The sequence below is a fragment of the Uloborus diversus genome, unplaced genomic scaffold (assembly GCF_026930045.1).
Source record: "Uloborus diversus isolate 005 unplaced genomic scaffold, Udiv.v.3.1 scaffold_655, whole genome shotgun sequence".
Taxonomy (NCBI): Eukaryota; Metazoa; Arthropoda; class Arachnida; order Araneae; family Uloboridae; genus Uloborus; species Uloborus diversus.
This window is the reverse complement of record NW_026558852.1, coordinates 35,734-55,508: the sequence shown is the minus strand read 5'-3', so window position 1 is coordinate 55,508 and position 19,775 is coordinate 35,734. Positions and strand designations below refer to the sequence as shown.

The following is a 19,775-nucleotide window of genomic DNA, read 5'->3' as shown; positions in this document are numbered from 1 at the left end:
GATTTGTAGCCCCGACTTCATAATAAGCGCCGTCGCGTCGTTTGAAAAATATTTAATGCCAAAAGAGCGATTGCGTGCCAAAACACGACAACTTCCCAGCCAAAAAAGTCACCTGACCTGGGAAACATTGGATCCCAAGCTTATTTCACTGAGACATTTGCTATGGCTCCCTCCATTAGAATTCCTTCTCAATGATTTGAACGTTTGTCATTTGAAAATGATTCGAGCCTATGATTACGAGCTACGCGGGCAGAAGTTTCATTTTATAACTACTTTAACTGCATTTTTACGTTCTGTTAACAAGAAAGGTTATCATGGAGTGTTATGGAAAAAAATGGTTGCGGATTTTTGCATCAACCGGTAACTTTAAACACTCAGCAAATTCATCCTCACATTGAGTACTGAACCATGATTACTCGACTACATATTAATAATTTCATTTTCCACTGTTAAACAAATACACTATTCGCGTGAAAAAGATGCATTGTCATGGCTGCACGGTACGACGAACTCGTTTATTAGCAAATCATTCTTACAGAGTATTGACCACTGTCTTCATTCAAAATGAAGCTATTCCCTGCACTTGGCAACTACTCAAAAATTCTTTCGTGGCGAAAGATCATAAATTTAAATCTTAGTGATTTCAGACGAAGAGATTTGCGTTAATGATAATAATGTTGAATAGTGAATTAATGAATCATTCGAGAATTTCAACATTGAAATTGTAATTAATAGTAAACGTGTTTGACTTTTTTCTTGCATATGTTTTTGAAGAAGTGGTGGGGTTACTAACTGAACCCCTTATGTGCTCTGAAGGTGTTTGCCCAAATTCATGGGTTTGCGTTCATGATGATTTAGAATAGTTGTTTCCCCATTATTTAACACTAGATACAACAAATTGTACTACTAAATACTACATTAGGTGCTAAAGCTTGCATTTTTTCAAAGTACTTTCCTCTATTTTTCAATTTTTTGAAAATTAAATTAGTAGGCAGCTACACTGACGACAGCAAATACTTAAGTATACAGAAAAGTACTACAGCATTTACTTCATCTCCGCAATGTTCATATTCATTAGTCGAACAATGTCAGACACCCGAATCACCGATTAAAGCCTTCTTATTGCTTGAAAAGGACTTGAATCTGTGGCACGAGTGTCTGATGTTGGCTCAAATCGGACGGTGGATACCATCCCAAGCCTTTCACAAGATTGCATACATAATATGACATTATACATAACTAACTGTGCCTTTCCTTAATTTAGCAATAGTTCTGTACTAGAAATTTTTAAAGGAAAGCTAAAGGGTTTGTTATTCCATAAATTAATCTTTTCTAATAATAAAGCTGAAAGTCTCTCTGTCTGGATATCGGGATCTCTGTTTGGATCTCAGTGACGCGCACAGCGCCTAGACCATTCGACCGATTTTCATTAAATTTAGCACAAAGTTAGTTTGTAGCATGGCGGTGTGCACCTCGAAGCGATTTTTCGAAAATTTGATTTTGTTCTTTTTCTATTCCAATTTTTAAGAAAATTTTACCGAGCAAATTATCACAACGTGGAAGAGTAAATTACGAAATTATCATAACGTGGAACCGTAACATTGGCGAGCAAATGAACATTGCAAATTGACGAGAAGTTCGTCATCCATTACTTCTACAGGCGAACCAAATGACCTATTAATTTTCAACTACGGGCAAAGCCGTGCAGGTACCACTAGCATATAAATAAAAGTTATATGCTAGTCAAATAAATTATTTTTGCTGACAACTTTGAATGCGCCTTTAGTTCTCCTTCCACAAATGGTTTTTAAGATGAAAGGACCTTGTTAAAATTGAAAATATCGTAATACTCACTTCATCGTCGTAAGCCTCCTCATGGTGGTGAGTCCGAGTGGTTTCGGTGGTGACTTCACCATCTTTCAATTCCGATATTTCCTTCACCTCGTCTTTGTCCACAATCTTCTGAGACCGACTGGAGAAGTGGGTCAATTTTCCGGGAAATTCCCCAATGGAATTTCCAAAGCTTGGGTCATCAGGAGAAATTATTGTGCGTTGATGGATCTCCTGAAAAAAGAAATTTGCGTAATTTCGCACGGTGATTTAAAGAGAATGAATGGTACGAAAATGTGCAAACAGGTCTATGGTTTGTCAGTTACGTATCCATTCATTATAAGCACTACGCCGTAATTTTCATATTGGCCCTTATTTTCTTTTGAAAAAAAAAATTAAGATTTTTTGAAATGCGCCAACTTGGCCACATTTGACAACTAAAGGGCAAGCCTGATATTTGCCGCCATGTTTGGTCAAAGTTATAGAGAAACTTTTGTTCGGCAATACCATTCATTAATCTGTGTTTTTATTGGATTTTTGAAAAAAAAAAAAAAAAAAACATTAAGGGGAGTCAGTACCCCCTATACCGTCAATGTTAATTTGCACAGATTCATGTATCTTTTTCTGAAAATCTATTAAAGATAAAATTATGAAATTTTTTCTGTACCTTAAATATACTCTTTCTTTATACTGAAGTAAAATTTTACAGAAAGAAAGCTCAGTTTAAAAAAAATTCTAATGTGTAAGACACTGTGTGTTTTTTTTTTTTTTCAAAAAATGCCATTTTGCAACACGAAATCAGCTCTATAAAAAAATATTTTTCGAATATGAGAAAAACTTTACATCAGTGTATACAATTGGAAGTATGAAATAGGTGGTAAAAATTTCAAGGACTAACACAATTTAGTTTCGGAGAAAAAGGAACATTTAGTTTCAAAAATATCATTTCGAGATATTACAATTTAAAGGGGAAAATCATACCTCATCAAAATAGGTTTGCATTTTTTTAAAGCTTATTTTCACTTACTTTTAATATGAGCACGATCAAGAAGTTGGTATCATTAAAAAGGTATTGAAATGGAGTTTCAAAATATATAAAAATCAAAAAATCGAACTTTTGAAAGTATTTAGGGTACTGACTTCCCTTTAAGTTAATTATTAAATAATCTGAACAGTTTCCTTCAAATTAAAAGTACCCTACTTATTTAAACCGAGCAGTTAAAAAGTTGAACAATGCGCAAATTGAAAACAAAAAAGGTCAATGAATTACATGAGAAGTTCCATTAAAATCTAAAATATTCTGCTAAGTAAAACATTAAAAATTCCGTTGACAAGTAAATAATCTGTGGTGGAAACTGGTTGCTGAATTTTTGAAAATGTTCCAAATTTGTGGGAAAACGATTGTAGGTCCTATAACCGAAAAGTACCGGATGTTCTAACAGTAGTTTTAAAACTTTTTGCAGAACTTCTTGATACCATAGGACATTCAAATATCTTCAATCAGGTTTCTAATCGTTATAAAGATAATCCCAAAAATGTTTTGATTTGGGGTGCCCCTTTAAGGAGCATTTTTTTGAAGACTTCTGAAGTTTTTTAGCGATATCTGTAAAACATTTTGCTTTGTGGATTTATTATCATTACTTAAAATACAGACTATATATAGTTTGGAGCCTTTCAAAACAACTGATCATTTTCATTCGTTATTTGGAATGCCTGTTGCAAATTCAAGCCAAATGAAATAAATTGAGGTAGCGAGGAAGCAAAGGGATGCAAGCACTCTTTTAAGGTTTTAGTAAACGTGTGCAAAAGGGCAAACCGTATGCTGGCTTCCATTGAGAAGTTTTTTGAACTCATGGGAAAAGTTTCCCTTGTTTACCGTCTCGATAGCAACTGTTAGCGTTCGGAACAATAAAACTTATCTTGAGGCTGCATTTGACTTTTTTTTTTTTTTTTTGAAATAGTTTTTGCACTCCAACTGCATTCACTGCAGTAAAACAAAAATATTTATAGCGAGGTTGTTTAATGTTTTCGTCACAAAATGTTGAATTTTTAACGGAGAAGTACCAGAAGGAGAAAAAACGCCTTGATAGGGTCAAACCTGGTTGCGTCCGAATCAACTGAGGCATTCAAGCCATGAACACTAGACTAAACTTTGCGACTTGAATTGAAAAAGAAGAAAAAGTTTGTTTGCGTATGTTTGTTATACAACTTCGTACTGTGTAGTGGACCACTGAGCTCTGAAATTATACTTACAAATTATGATGCATCGATTTCAGATTCTGTGCACTGTTGGACCAACAAAAGAAGTACTAACGGGTATTTTTAGATACGAAACTGTTTTCTGCTTAAGCCAGTTTTCGGTAGTTTGTTGTATTTCTCATTTGATTGTAAGGCTTATTAGGGATGCAATGTTTTTTAAAGATCGATGCTTTTGCTAAAACATCGGTTGATGTCTTTGGAATGCCGATATTTTGCTGTAAAGAGTTTTCTAAATCTATGCGTTTAAGCTTGAAAGGGGAGAAAAAGTATAATTACGATGAAAATTGCGGCATTGAAAGTTGCAATCTGTGCGTGAATAAAGTTACCCAGGGAGCCCTAATGGAAGGTCACAGGAAGCCAATGTGACCTTCCAAAAATTTCCTTATTGAGCAAATTTTGTCTAACAATTAGGCAAAATTTGGAGTTCCATTCGGCAAATTGAGAATTTCTACCCTCCCAAAAATTTAAGTTTGGGGCATTCCTGCAAGCACTGCTTAATCAAAGGGCAGTTACCTTTAAGTCAGTGGGCTAACAAACGTTGTATGTCCATGATCCTCTTTCTTCATAACGACATTGTTTTGCCCCCCCCCCTCCCCCATCCACATCAGTTTTTGTAACAATCCAATATCTTGAATTTCATCCTGTAGTAACAATTATTTAATGGGATAAAAAAGCTCGAAATTTTGTATGAAACAGTTCAAAACATATGTTTATTACTAAATTTGATGATAAATGATATGAGTATGGATAATTTTACTACTTCAACTCCTACAAAATTAAGAGAATTAAAATAATAATTCATTCTTAATGTGCTGAGAAGGCTTGTTTTTGACTGCAAATTTTCTCAAACCGCTGTGTTGTTGAAATTATATTGATATTCTTCGTGAGAAGCGCTCAAACCCGGATGCTGTAGCGTTGACATTTGCTAATTTTATTCTCTGATATAGATTTTGTTTTATTTTATCATTTTTTATGATATTTTTTTTGGCATTAAATTAGTAACAGCAGCGAGAACGTCGTCAAATTACAACAATTCGGGTGCTTTCCTTCATCAGTATCATAATTCGGCAATATCAGGAGTTCTGCTTACCAAAATTATCATCATTTGGACAAATTTGGAGTTTCCATTGGCAAAATTACCGTCATTCGGCAAAATTAGGAGTCTTATTCGGCAATTTGAGAATTTCAGCCCTCCTAAAAATTTAAATTCGGGGCACCCCTGACAGCTTTAAGTACTAGTTTGATAGTAATAAACAATATAAATGATGCAGTGTAATATTAAAATTAATAAGTCGACTTTTAAAATTTTGAGTCAAACGTGTGCAAAGATCAAATTCCAGGTAGACTTTCATTGAAACGTTGCCTGCTGCGTAGCAGCATCTACCAGTTATGCTAGTTACATCTGAAGCCACAAAATGGGTGAAAAGTCTAAAATGCAGCTGGAAACTTCGTATCAAGAAAATGCGATTGTGCAGGTCCTTTTTACTTCCTTTTATAATAAAGGAAGTATTGTTTTTGCGAAAAAATTTTCACTCAAAAATCGGCCTTAATTTCCATTTTTCTCACCCCCAAATGAATGTTGAGTTTTTTTTCCGACCCGATCACACGTGGATATATGCCCAGAAACCTACAGACACCCGAAATATCCCTTTTGACGATCCCCGAGTTAATTACAACGAATTTTCTCGTGATGTCCGTATGTACGTATGTATTTGCGTATGTGTTTATGTATCTCGTATAACTCAAAAACGGTATGTCCTAGAACGTTGAAATTTGGTACGTAGACTCCTAGTGGCGCCTAGTTGTGCACCTTCTCTTTTGATTGCATTCGGATGTTCCTATGGGGTCTTTTGCCCCTTTTTTGGGGGAAATCATTGTTAATTTCGATGTAAACTAGAGTGGTGTTATAATTTGGCGGACACTTGGCGATATATCGCCAGTCTTTTAATCGCCAAGTTTTGTCGATTTTTTTTTTAAATTTTAACTTTGGTTTTAATTTGGCCATTGTTGGTGATATTTAGAAAGTAAACAATTGAATCACATTAAAATTTCCAATAATGGGGAAATGACATTAAATTGGAGTAAAAGGAAGTCATGTGATTCACACATCAGCACGTTTGTTCTGACCTACAGAAGAAAAAAAAGTATTCTACATACACATCATTATAACTTCGAACAACATTCCTGAAACGGTCGTTCGTTCATTAAACTCACATCATAGATTAGAGATGCAAGACTGAAATCGAGTGTATTTGCTCATAAGATCATTGTAAGCCATTTAGCAAACAAATATGTTTTCCTGTTTAGAATTCTTTAGACATTGTGAAAGCTCATTTCGCACATTTTCCTTCCATTCGTGTAAACACTCGTTGAAGAGTAAATGATGTTGAAAATTCCACGTAAAATCAACTGCTTCCTTTTACATTTTCTTTCTCTCAAAACAAAAACTATTTGCTTCGTGCATAGTTTTGAGAGAAGCGATTACAGTCGACTCCCACTACAACGCGATCCGACTTACGCGAAATGGCTATAACGCGATTTTTTCACCAGTGAAGAATTTCAGACCTAACGCGAATTCCAGGCGCAACACGAAAATTTTCGGAAGGAAATTGTGGTGTGTAAGTATCGGCTTTGTTGTTGGCTGCTAAATTTGTCTTTTCCCGTGAATGGAGCTTCATCCCTTTAACATCACTGAGAGCGGAATTTCCCACACCGTCGCTTATACAAATAACTACTCCTCATTTTCCATTTATTTTTTTCATTCTAAATGCGAAAGTTGATGAAGTATAACAACACCTAAGAGCGCTGTTTCATCTAATATTTGTGAAGATTGAAAGAAAAAGAGAAAGTTTCTGACAATTGAAGAAAAGCTAAAGATTATATGCTTGAACAACTTTAAAATGCGTCGATGACACCACGACAATTAGAATTGAGGGAATCTACCATTTGTACAATTAAAAGTCAAAAACAGGAAATTCGTAAAAGTTTACCGAGTAGTATCTAAGCAAAATGCAAAAATTATGAAAATGGAAGCTGCTCTCGTATTATGAATTTAAGAAATCATTAAGAGGGGTTTTGTCAAAGATGGGAAACGTTATAACAGAATTAATGAAGCAACTGTATTGTGTATCTTACTAATATTATATATGCGAAAGTTTGTCTGTATGGATGTATGGATGTTTGTTACTCTTTCACGCAAAAACTACTGAACGGATTTTGATGAAACTTTACAATAATATAGCTTATGCATCAGAATAACACATAGGGTAGTTTTCGTCCCGTTATGGGGGGCAAAACCCCCTTAGGGGGGCAATAAAACACAATTTTTGTATAAATTCTCTAATATTGGGATGAAAAAATACTTGCACATATTTACATTATATGTCCATCGAAAGCTCTGATTTTTCTGCTGAAGATGGCACCTGTTCGGAATTTCTAAGTAGAATAGAAAATGAGGTATGAGCTTTTTAGATCCATGTTCGAAGGCTTTCCTCAACTCAATACAGTATTTGGTGTATCATCTCAACTCCCAGTCGATAGCGACATTTGTTGTATTGTTGACTTTCTTTGCTTTTCGTGATTGTTCAAGGCTTTTCTCAAGTCAAATCTTGAAGTAAGATTTTTGCACAAGATTGGCAAATAATACCTGATTTGGCTGATGATTTTCCATTTAAACGGAACTTTAATGTAATTAATGGTTTTTATTATTATTTATGCTGATTGAACACTTACTCATTATCCAAACAACCAGCAGATCGCCAAAATTTTTGCAGAAAGATTTCCGTAGCTGATGCATTTGGCAGTTTTTTCAACGTTGCTGTTTTTGAAGCCGAAGACTACGTCATAATGTTTCTCAGCTTTCACCATTTAAACAAAATATCGCCAATCAAAGAATTTTCAAAAGACTTTTTTTACTGTGTTAAATAATCCAGCAACTAAATTAGACAAATCCATAAACAGCACAAAAGCTTCCATTAATTTTCATTTTTGCACAATTTCAAACAATCACCAAATTTTATTACTTATTTTGGTAGCATTTCGGATGAAACTGTTTAGCGCCATTTTATGGTGACCAAATATATCTCAGCATCTGGCGACGATATCTCTGTAACGAAAATTAATATCATATCGTTTTACAAAGTAAGGAAAGAATGGGGAAGCATCATCGAAGGTACCCTGAAACGACTTTCGCAAATTCGGTAAAATCGCACCAAGAGCCACAATGATTGAAATTTCCCAAAATAACTAAAGCAAGTATAAGGGGATTACGAGCGCAGCTACTTTTTTTTAATCACTTCGTACTTCATTAGCCATACAGAGAAGGTTTTAGACTCCATGTTAAAAAAAAGTATCAACAGATTAATCTTTTTAAACATGAGAAGATTAATTTCATGTTTTTTAAATTCGTATATGCTTAAATATAGTGCTTTCGTTTCTAAATCAATACTACTTTGTTCTTTATACTTATTGCTATTTTAGTTTTATGGGTAAGGAAGAAACTCGATTTTTAGTCACGTCAAAAAGATGTGTTTTAAATTCTTTCACTTAGAACAGAAAACAAAAGCAATTAACGATTTTTTCTAATAATTATTACTGACCCAGGCAACGCCGGGTATTGTTGCTAGTTTAACTATATATAAGTATACCGGTTTAATCACACAGTATACACTTTAATTTTCTTAAGTTACAATTATCATTACTGGATCTACTGTACATTACAACTATAGCGCATTTGTTTTTCTTACTACATACTGTACGTACCGTAGTGGCTTATTTTATGTCTTTCTTTCCCATTAATCATTTATTTTGTATTTTCTGTGGAATAAAACGTTATTTTTTTTTAAAATACAAATAAAAACTCAGTTTTTTTATGTAAGAAACAGTAATATATAGTTAAGAAATGTTTTTTTAACAGTTTGAGGTGGTGCTTACAAGTGTCTAAAATGATTGGGTATGTTTATAAAAGTTTTTACACATACCCTTTTCCACAACGCGAAATTTCAACTTACGCGAGTGGTCTTGGAACGCATCCCTCGCGTAAGTCGGGACTCGACTGTACTGACACTGCTGATTAGTGATTGCTATACCGGTATACCAAATACCGGTATTTGCTGAGGTAAATTTACTGGTATTTTCGGTATTAGCTGAAAATAATAAATATTTTCAATTAAAGAATTTTAAATTTAACTTGTTAAATACCCATTTATATTTTAAACTAGAAAGTCTCCCAGGTATGAGGGGTGAAAATTGCTACTACATTTGAACGAAGAAATTGCCTGTTTAGAGATTTTTGATAGTTGAAATTTTAGCCCTAAATCCAGTGGATGAACCCTAAATTCCAGTAGATAGCGTTCTTTGTTGACCATTTTTAAGTTTCTTCATTCTTCTAAAATCTTACCAGTAAAACAGTTAAGTTACCAGATCCAGTTCAGCCCTGTTTTCATTTTAAAGCATTTCCCAGCATGTCAATTATCCAATTATCATGGCGTGGTGCGAGTTTCATTGTTGATGACGGCAGCATTACTCGATCATTGGGTATTATATGAATGAGGATATGGCATATCTTTTTCAATGATACAGAACCAAAATCAATCTATTGATGTAAAAATTTGGTTTCAAAAGCCCGAACTAATAGAATATCACTAAACAAAAGTAGCGGAAAGCGGAAAGATTTCAAAATGATATTGTCATTACTAAATGGCGAGATAAATCGCATTTTCATAGGCTTTTGGATAGCATGCTTTTTTTTTATAGTTTTCTCTGATCACTCACTTTCCTTTTTGTGAAAATTAGTTTCGATTGTAATTTTGAACGCATTTGTCCTACAAACAATTTATTCCAAACATCAATTGCAGTAATACTTTATTATTTTTTTAAAAAAATACATTTGTTTGAACTATACTAAATTTTGACGAAAACTTATTCTTGTTCGCATAACAAATTGCAATTTGTTGTCACCAGTATTGGTTTGTTGTCCTGTCTCGCTATTTGGCTTTATATTTGGCAAGATAATATTGAGAAATTATGTAATGCCTAAAAAATTTTCATAGAGGTAAAGCATAATCAATTGAAACATATTTTCAGACATTTACATAGTTATAATGGAAAAGAATGCGAAAACGAATAAGAGAAGCTAACAAGATCAAATTTAATCAAGTTTATCGTAAATTTCAAACCAAAGGGCTAATAAAAAGCAAACACAAACCTCTCATGCTCAAGAGAAAATGATATTAGTATTGGAAAAGTATCGTCTCTCGGAAAGAAATTACAATTGGCTATAAATTCAAAAATATGTAGTAATAATAATAATAATAATATGTACAATACAAAAGAAACACACAAAACGATTTATCCAAAAATAACACGAAAAAGACTGAATTATTTGAAGATGAAGGACTTCTAGACAATTTTGTATGGTATGTAGGAGATGCATTGCGCATGGTTAACAGTACCATCGACCTGCGTGAAATCAGAAAGAGTATTTTCAACTGTAGAAAAGTTGAGCACTAAAATGAGTTCCAGGCTCAGAGACAATTCAATAGATGCATTATGTTTTTTCCTATTATTGATTTTTTATTATGACATTTGTTCTTTCATTTTATATTTATTCACAATACGTTTTCATAAATAATACAATTTTTGTACACAATTATGAAATTTGGTAACGAAACAATGTGTTTTAAAGCATTTTTTGAGAACTATCAAATACTGGTATTAATACTGGTATTCCGGTATCATGTTTTAAAAATACCGAATACCGGTTTTGAATTTTTGGTCCGATGTTGCAATCCCTACTACTGACGAAATAATGACTGACTAAATTGAGTTGTTTTTGTGCTAAAAGATCTGTTAAAATGTTTCGTTTCTTATAGCATGCAATAGCATACGTATTCCATAAGAAACATTGCGGATTTAGTAGACTTTCTTTTGATTTAGTTCACATTTTTTTTTTTCATTTTCTTGCCCTGTGGCCGGTTTAGTCACCATTATTTTTATTCAGTTCCCATTTTTTTCATATACTCAACCTGTGACCATTTCAGTCGCCATTCTTTTCTCATTTAGTTCCCTTTTTTTCTTCATTTACTCGCCCTGTGGTCGATGGGGCCCGTCAGTTCTGTTCATTACTGTAAAGGCATTTTTAGTTCCTCCGGCTAAGATTCGAGTTTGGTTTCCCCACATGTTAAAGAAGTTATATCTTCTGGAGCAGGAAAAACTTCAAATTGATATGCTTTGTTACTTTTTAACACTTTCGCAATCGAACAACCGTTGCAGTCCAGCCGAGATCATTCATGGACTCAATCGCCATTTTATTCCATCCGTCAGCTATCGTTTCGTAACCCGAAGAATAAACTGCCTCGTCAATGACTATTGTTTTCCTAAGTCCCTTTTAATAAATGTTTTCCATTACAGTCATTTAGGAGTTCGTGAATCTCTGTGTGGCCGGGACAGCGAGAATTGTTTTGTTGGGCCATTTTCGTGAGAAATCGGATCTGTAATTCACCGGGTAACAAAAGAGAACGGAAATTCCATGCAGCCATTTTATGACTGCTTTTATCAAGGGCCATTAAGTTTTGCGTATTAACGTTCACTTTCAGAAATATAAAAGCGAGGAATGAAGAAAAAGTGTGTGGGTTGAATTTCCCTGAAAGCAAATAACTAACCATTAATGATTCAAAAGAAAACCTAAACGCGTTTCATGTGTGAATAATAAAATATAATATTTTCTCTTAACCGCAAAGCTGAAGCTTTTCTTTCTGATTTACTTTAGTTTGACTATAACGAAAGTAAGAAACAAATATTTTAAAGAGTGGGTATAAATGCCCAATTATTCTATTTAAAAGTTATTCTTCATCAAGCATAATAAGGTTTTTTTATATTGTTTATGGTTAATGCAACTAATTCGTTTTACGTTAATAATGAAAGGTTATTATGACGAATAATGATACAGTTGTGCATTGGTGAATGGGTAATGATGAAAATTTAAATTTATTACTCGGAGAAAGGGGCGAAAAGGTGACTAATTTTTTTCATTACTTTATTTTTCAAAAAACATTATCAATTTATCAGAGTACAAGTGCCCCCATGATTGAATAATCTTTTCCTTGTGCCATGGAGTTTTTACAGACTTTTTAAAAACATATTTCTTTATTTTATATGGTATTTTTTAAAAATGTGTTCAATTGTTCGCATGTGTCGGTACATGTGAACAATTCTGGTCACGGGGTTACCGACATCGATTACAAAATTTTTCACATAGAAAGTTTTGAGCCATTCCTCGACAATGGGAAATGATCTTTCTGATTTGTTAGTGAAGGAAGATCCCGTTATAACACAAGTGATCATGGATAAGTTAATGCTCTATAAAGAATTACAAAGAAAAATAATGACTTCTAAGGAACCAACACAACCAGTTCTTTTTCATAAACACTAAGTTTAAGTTTTCTTTATACTCGTTGTGCATATGTATTGAAATAAGTACACATTAAATTAATTATTTATTGATCAATCACTAAAATAATGTTTTTTTTTTAATTAAATCTTAGGAACCTAGCTCCTACTCTAACACTACTTTTTAATCTAAATTTACGCGTTTTGATTTACGCGGCATTTTCGTAGAACGTAACTTTTACGTATAGCAAGGGTCTACTAATGCATAAATATCTTGAAATTTGCCTAACTTTATAGACGCTTTTTTCATTGAAATTTAATGTATTACCAAGTTTACTAGAAAAAATTCGATCTATCAATATGATTTTCGGAAAAATTAGAATACTGATAAATCTACCCAAACTGATGCTACTGTGCTTACAAATTATTTCTTAGGGTATTTTTAAAATTTTCATAGTTCTTTTAAGTTGGAGTTCTTTTCAAAACAACTTTGGGATAAAAGGGAACGTTTGAAAGAAAAAAATTGAACGGCAATGAAAGATTGAAAGAATATATTTTCCCCCTGAAACTGTGAAATGTTTACTTATGGATCAGAAGTTTTTATGGTGCTAAGGACAGTGGCGTACCTAGCATGGGTAACACCCGGTCGTTAACTTGTGCTGTCTTCCCCCTCCCTTCCCTACAATCGGAAAAGAGAAAAAAAAAATGTTTTTAATGTTTTCCAGAAAACATGAAATTCATACAGTCTCCAAGAATGTTAGAAAAGGGAGGTTCGGGGTAAGTCCGCCGGAAATTTTTCGAAATTGGAGCTCTTAAGACGCAGCTTTATACGAACTTTGGTGATGCTGCGGGGAGTAGAGGTTCGAGGGCTCACTCCGGGAAATTTTTCCAATTTATAATCTTAAAAGGCATTCTAGGCTATCTTAAGTCTCTCTAAAGAATGTTAGGGCTTGAATAGGTTCGAGGTTACTTAAAATATTGGGGGAAATGTTTTGAATTAAAGTATTTATATTGTTCAAACATATGTGTCATCCCCCTCCCCCCAGATGGGTGACACCTGGCGTGGACCGACCTCTCCGCCCCACCCCCTTAGCGACACCACTGGCTAAGGCAAATATAAACAGAGAGAAATAAAATATAGCAATATTAAGGCAAGGCACTTCAATTTCAAACTTCTTAAGGCCTTCTTCATACGAGACAACTTAATTAAGTCAACTTTCGAACAGGCGGTTATTAAGAAGTTTAACCAGGTAAAAAAAGTGAAGAAATCGCCTGTCATCCTTTACACGACAATCAACTGTGCCTGGTGTGCCTCGCCAGGCACATGTACGGCTACTATTCTCATCCCGATGAGTGTAATCAACTTTTCAGTTGATTCAACTAATCGGAACATTGCCAAACGTTTGCTGCACACACAAGTAAACAAGTTGAGGGTCTACTCTCCTCAGTTTCAACAGCGTTGTGAAGCAGCTGCTCGAATAAATTCGGATTATTAGAAGAAAAGTTGACTCAACAAAGTTTTTTAAAACATCGTATTGTACACTTCAGTTTTTGGAGTTGGTCACTGAAACCCGATCGTTCATGAACAACACATCGCTAAAATCTATTCATATAAGGATAAGGAAATTTTGAGGAGGCCACTGTAACCTCCCGTGACTTCCCATCGGTGCGCTCTCGATTTATCAAAGTGCTCACCAAAACTTGTACCACCACACCACCAGTATTGTATAATTAGGAAATCAGAAATTAACAGCATTGTGCAACACTTACCTCCCCCGACAGATCTCGGATGTGTTCGTCGTGCATTTGCCTGTTCTCTTCTCTGGTCTCTGTCATAGTCTGGTTGCTCTCCGTCTTCTCACTTATCACCTTCGCTGAACCAGGAATCATCACGTATCCATCACCTGGGGCATCATCTCCCGTTGTCTTGTGCTGAAACACAAAGATAGTGGTTACACATGGTTTGCGAATGGACTGCTCTTTGCAACAATTTTAACTCGAGAGTACTTTTGTTGGTTACTTTGCTTCAGAAGTGATATTTGGCTTGATTTTATGGACGTGGGTGTCTTATCAAGAAAACTTATGCATTGATTTGAGTTTCTTGATACTTTGTTAAGATGCCTTTTTGACGTAGATTCTTGAGAAAGTTTTCAGACTATTTCTTAGTTGGGGAAGGAAAAAAAAGCCTAAACACTTTTTTAGAGAAAAAAATATCTTGAATTTCGGGGAATGAAAATGTGTTGCGTATTTTCTGGGATGTAATCTACATCGAGCATGTACTTGTGCTTTTTAAATTTAGCCTCTTATTTTTAATCATTTCTCGGAGGCAATTTAGATTTTACAATTAACTTAATGTCAGATTATCCCGCAGTACATTTTTGGATTTTCAATCAGCACCGCAGATTGCTAATGAAAATTCTGCAGCCGGGGTTATGCTATTGGAAAGTTGTATGGAATTTCGGGCCTCTTTCGGTACATTACCAGCCCCTTTATTACTGAAGGTGTCTACGTGGGCCGGTATCCATTGCAAAGTACTGTTTGGGCTGCAACTACATCTGTGCGATTTCACGAGCCATTGATTCTCTGTTGGATTACATTCTGAGCTCATGAAAGCTGTCAGTTGAGAAAAAGTTCGGATCATTTTTGCATTAAAAGGCAACAGTGAACTCGGCAGTTGGGCAAAAAGCAGCACGAGCGAAATCTCAAAGATCACTCTCCCGTATTCATTCTCCTCTTTTTCACTTGACTGGCTAAAACCCTACAGTAAATGTTCCTTTTTTACACACAAACCTAAAAATAACACTAATGTACCGTACCTTCAAGCAGGGGCGTTTAGAACTTAAATTTTTGGGAGGGCGGAAATTCTCAATTTGCCGAATGGAATTCCAAATTTCGCAAAATGATGATATTTTTGCCAAATAGAGCTTCAAATATCAACAGATGATGAAAATTTTGTCACGTAGAGCTCCAAATTTCGCCAAATAAAACAATTATTGCTGGTAAAAGTGATCTCTCGTGACCTCCAATCGGGGCGCCCCAGCCTACAAGTACACCTATTGAACATGTCAATGTTAGTTGAACACATATAAGCTTTAGGGCTAAATTTCTCAATAGGCAGAGTAAGCAGCTGCCTAGGGCGGCAAATTTTCAGAGGCGGCAATGTTTTCATTAACCATAAATGATTTTAAATTATTATTCTTGAAAGTGAAATGTTAGAATTCTTTCACTTTCTATAGTGACATATTTTTCTTGTTATTTGAAAATGTTTCTTTTCACACATCGTATGAAAATGAAATATTTTTCAAGCACGGAAATAGATTAGTGTAAAACAATAAGTGTGAAGACGAAAAGTGGGTGTCGATTGACGAAAAGCAGGTGACATTGCTTTTGACCAGAAGTCGCACTTAAATTGAGGTAGTGAGAAGCAACGGGATGCAAGTGGCAAAATTAAAAATTTGGAGATAACAGGTACAAATGGTAGGTGAACCTCGACTCTGTCTTGGGGCAAAAGATAGTACTAGTAGCCCTGGTAGGTGCTGCTGTACAGCAGGATTTAGAAATAAAATTAATGAAAGCCTACCTAGGACGTAATCTTTATACACGTTTTACTCAAAATTTGAAAATGTCCACTTTGCTTCTCACTGCCTCAATTTGGAGTTTTACTTACATTTTTAGTGCCATACTAAAGTTTGAAATATGAGCATGCACGCTTATCATACATACACAACCGCTAAAGTGAAGGAGCATTAGGCGTCATTAAAAAACAGTTTTAGAATTTTTTAAAAAGAAGAAGAGTCTCAATGTTGCTATGTTAACTCTAAATTTACCGACTCGTCAGCAGAGTTTGCCAGATAAGGAATATTTGGGAGGTCACAGTGACCTCCCAACGGGGTACCCCTGAATGTAAAGCGTCATCATTTCTTCATAAGCTTGACTGTTTAAATTTCGGAGAAACGTTTTTTTTTTTTTTTTTTTTTTGAATCAAGGAATTTTTGATTTTTTTAGGGGGTGGGAGAGGCGGCGGAAGATTTCAAATTTATCTAGGGGCGGCATGGAGCTAAATTTGGCTTTGATAAGCTTCCACCAACTGGTAAGGTTCCTAGAAAACTCGAAAAGGGCACAAATGGCCAAAAAAAAAAAAAAGACTAGGTTCTATGTCCCTGATGTTGTTCAAAGTGTTAACGTAATTTTCCCCACATTAACACTTTGAACCAGATTAAAATGCCGAGAAATTCACAGAAAAATGACTTTTACAGCAGTGATTATAAACAAAGTTTGTCCCCCTAAATGACGACGCTCAGAACATGTGCAATGTGCATAGGACATAATCAGTTCCTGGTTTTGATTTGTACTGAAACTCGTTTCCTTTCATCTGTTGATGAAGTATCAATTTGCAATTTGGACCGCCTTTGAGCTGAACAATAGCGGGGAAAGTAATTTGTCGTGACGAAAGATGATTTAATTATGACAGCTCTTCGATTTTCCATTGTATCTCCCAGCAAATTCAGTTGGGAAAAAATGCAACCAGAAAAAAAAAAAAAAAAACTCTAGCTGTCTTTACCACGTTTAATATATGCCTAACGGCTATGAAAAAAATCCTTTTTTTTTTTGAAAGAATACACACACAATACTCACGCAATAAGTTTGACACAATGAGAATGAAAGTGTAATATTGATGATAAGTTAGATATAAATGAAATTATGCTATGCAAAGTAACAGGGATTGGAAAGAATTAGCTGTATATATTTTTGATGTTTGGTTACAATTGGATATATAATAGAATTCGTTAGAATGACACCGCTTGTAATGAGACATACTTTGTTACGTCAATATAGAGCTGCTATAAATAAGGGGTCTATTTTGGGGCATTACGTCAGTTGGTCACTAAAACGAGCTGATACCCGTTCAAAATAACGCTGAATTACTAAGCGTCATAGCTTAATAAATTACTTTTAAATGAAAAAAAGAAACCGCCTTCAAAAAATACCCATTAACTAAAAAGCAAAAAATAACTAATTACACTTACATTCTTTTTCCTACCCAAACATAGAAATGAAATTTATTTTACAATTCCAGTACAAAAATCAACTAAACGCCGAATTATAAAATAAACACTAATTTAAATAACTATACGATGAGTTATTTTAAATACCTAACTAATTATATACGATCTCTTAATTTTTAATAACCTTTTGAAGTCGGGGCCTCCTATAAACTACTACCTAACGTAACTGAGTAGGTTTAGTTTTAAAGACTAATTTCCCGTATAGTTAAATTAGTGTTTAATTCAGGATTCGGTGGGTTGTCAGTTACGGTATGTAGTTGTTTATAGGAGTTTATAGGATTTGGAACCTAAGTATACCACCCCTAAACAAAACCACCACTAAACAAAAAAAAAAGCATAAAAACCGGTTCACTAAGTGAGACGATATACAAATTTTCAAGTACAAATCGATTTAAATGTGAGTATGATATTTGAAGAGTTCTTTCAATTTCATCAAACCTGAACTTGATTACCATTAGACCGCCGAGGAAGTATACCGTTTCAAAGAAAAAAAGAATTTTTCTTATCGGTACAGGCAGGGGCATGCACAGAAATTTTGGAGCCCATCACAAATGACTTTGCCGGGCCCCTCTCCATATTGTTTACCCCTATATTTCACCCTTAATTATAAAAATATTGGGCCCCCTTCAGGCTCGTGCCCGGGCCAACAGGTGTCCCCCTCTCCTTGTGCACGCCCCGGGTACTGGTGTCTTCGAGTATTTATGGAACATTGTACAAAGGAAAAACAAATCCGAGTTCAGAACCACCTCCTTTTTTGAAGCCTGCTAATTAATATAACCCTAATTTCAAATTGAACTGTCGTCATCGTGAAATAGTAAATCTAGAATATTGATCAAACTTCAGAAATCATACACAGTTATAATGTATATTATTAAAGAATATAAATTAAATCGTGGGGGAGGGGTGTTCTGTATTCAATTCTCCCTCAATTGAACACTAAATATATTTTTAAACTGGAATATTAAATAAAGAACTTTATATTTTCCTATATTATATTTTCCTATAATGATTCTGTGTACAATTCTCCCTCAATTGAACACTAAATATATTTTTAAACTAGAATATTAAATAAAGAACTTTATATTTTAGTGCCTAAAGAAAGTTTTTATTAATAAATAAGGTAATAAATTAATATTAAGGTAATTGATTCAACTATTAAAGTAGCAAAATATATTTAATTTACTGCTTTGCTACGCAGTAATAAATACGTTAGTAACACCGAAAATAAAAAATTAACAGGCGGCGCAGCGTTGCGAAAATCAATCATCCATGTGCCGCGAGAAGTAAAGATCGTTCAAGAGAAAGACAAAACCTAGGTGTGAAGATATACCGATCACAGCAACACCACGTGACATGACGTATGAAATTTAAAGTTTCTTGGATTTCTCCGGGACCCCTTATCAGCTCCAGACCAAATTACAATGGGACCATCTGGAAAGTATAACATTCCAAACAAAAAAAAAAAAAAAAAAAATTCAAATCGGTCCAGTAGTGTTGGAATAATTCGAAAACACACATAAAAAGCCGCAATACGAAATCATAACCTCCTTTTTTGAAGTCGGTTAAAAATGATGACCTCAATTTTAGCGTCAGTTTCTACTCAGGGGTGGGACACGATGTATAACATTTAGGAGCAGCTGAAATAATGTTTTAGAGCCGAAGAATTATGGTTTTTGAGCAGGCTGGAGCAAAGAAATCACCAGGTTGGATCCGGCCGAAGCAGGAAACTTACTGGCAAAGACTAACTTTTGGCTGAGACTGGTACAAGAAACTTACCATTTCGGCGCAGGATGACGTAAAATAAAAAAAAAATAAATAAAATTGGAGCAAAACAAATCCTTAATTGTCTTTGTTCATACGTACATATTCTCCATTCAAATAAAAAAAAGAACCAAATAAACATTTTCACCATTATTTTTATGTACCAATGAGCGTATCTGAGCAAAATATTAGCTTTACATTCAAACGGTAATTATTGTTTAACAGTGTTATAAATAATTTATAATGTTAATTTACTGTTATTGTTCCTCAATAACTGTACTGTTGAGTAATGAACTCTATATCGACCTTCCACAAGGTCTTCTTGCTTTTCCTGGGCAATTTGCAACAATGTTTTCTTTCGGGTGGAGTTGACACAACAAAGCTTTTTTTTTCTAAGAAAACTAACAGAACCACGCCCAAGTATCCAGCTTCACTAAGTGCCATTTTGTGTGTGGTTGTTTACTTTTTATT

The 19,775-nt window shown here is 34.5% G+C and overlaps 1 protein-coding gene across 1 annotated transcript in view; it reads right to left on the bottom strand.

Moving 5' to 3' along the window:
* Positions 1-19,775, bottom strand: part of LOC129233722 (serine/arginine repetitive matrix protein 4-like) — a 45,341-nt gene that overhangs the window by 10,873 nt on the left and 14,693 nt on the right. The window contains exons 3-4 of the mRNA XM_054867700.1: positions 14,248-14,409; positions 1,855-2,064 (exon numbers count right to left, since the gene is read on the bottom strand). Of these exons, the coding sequence (XP_054723675.1) occupies positions 1,855-2,064; positions 14,248-14,409 (372 nt within the window). The remainder of the gene's footprint in view (positions 1-1,854; positions 2,065-14,247; positions 14,410-19,775) is intronic.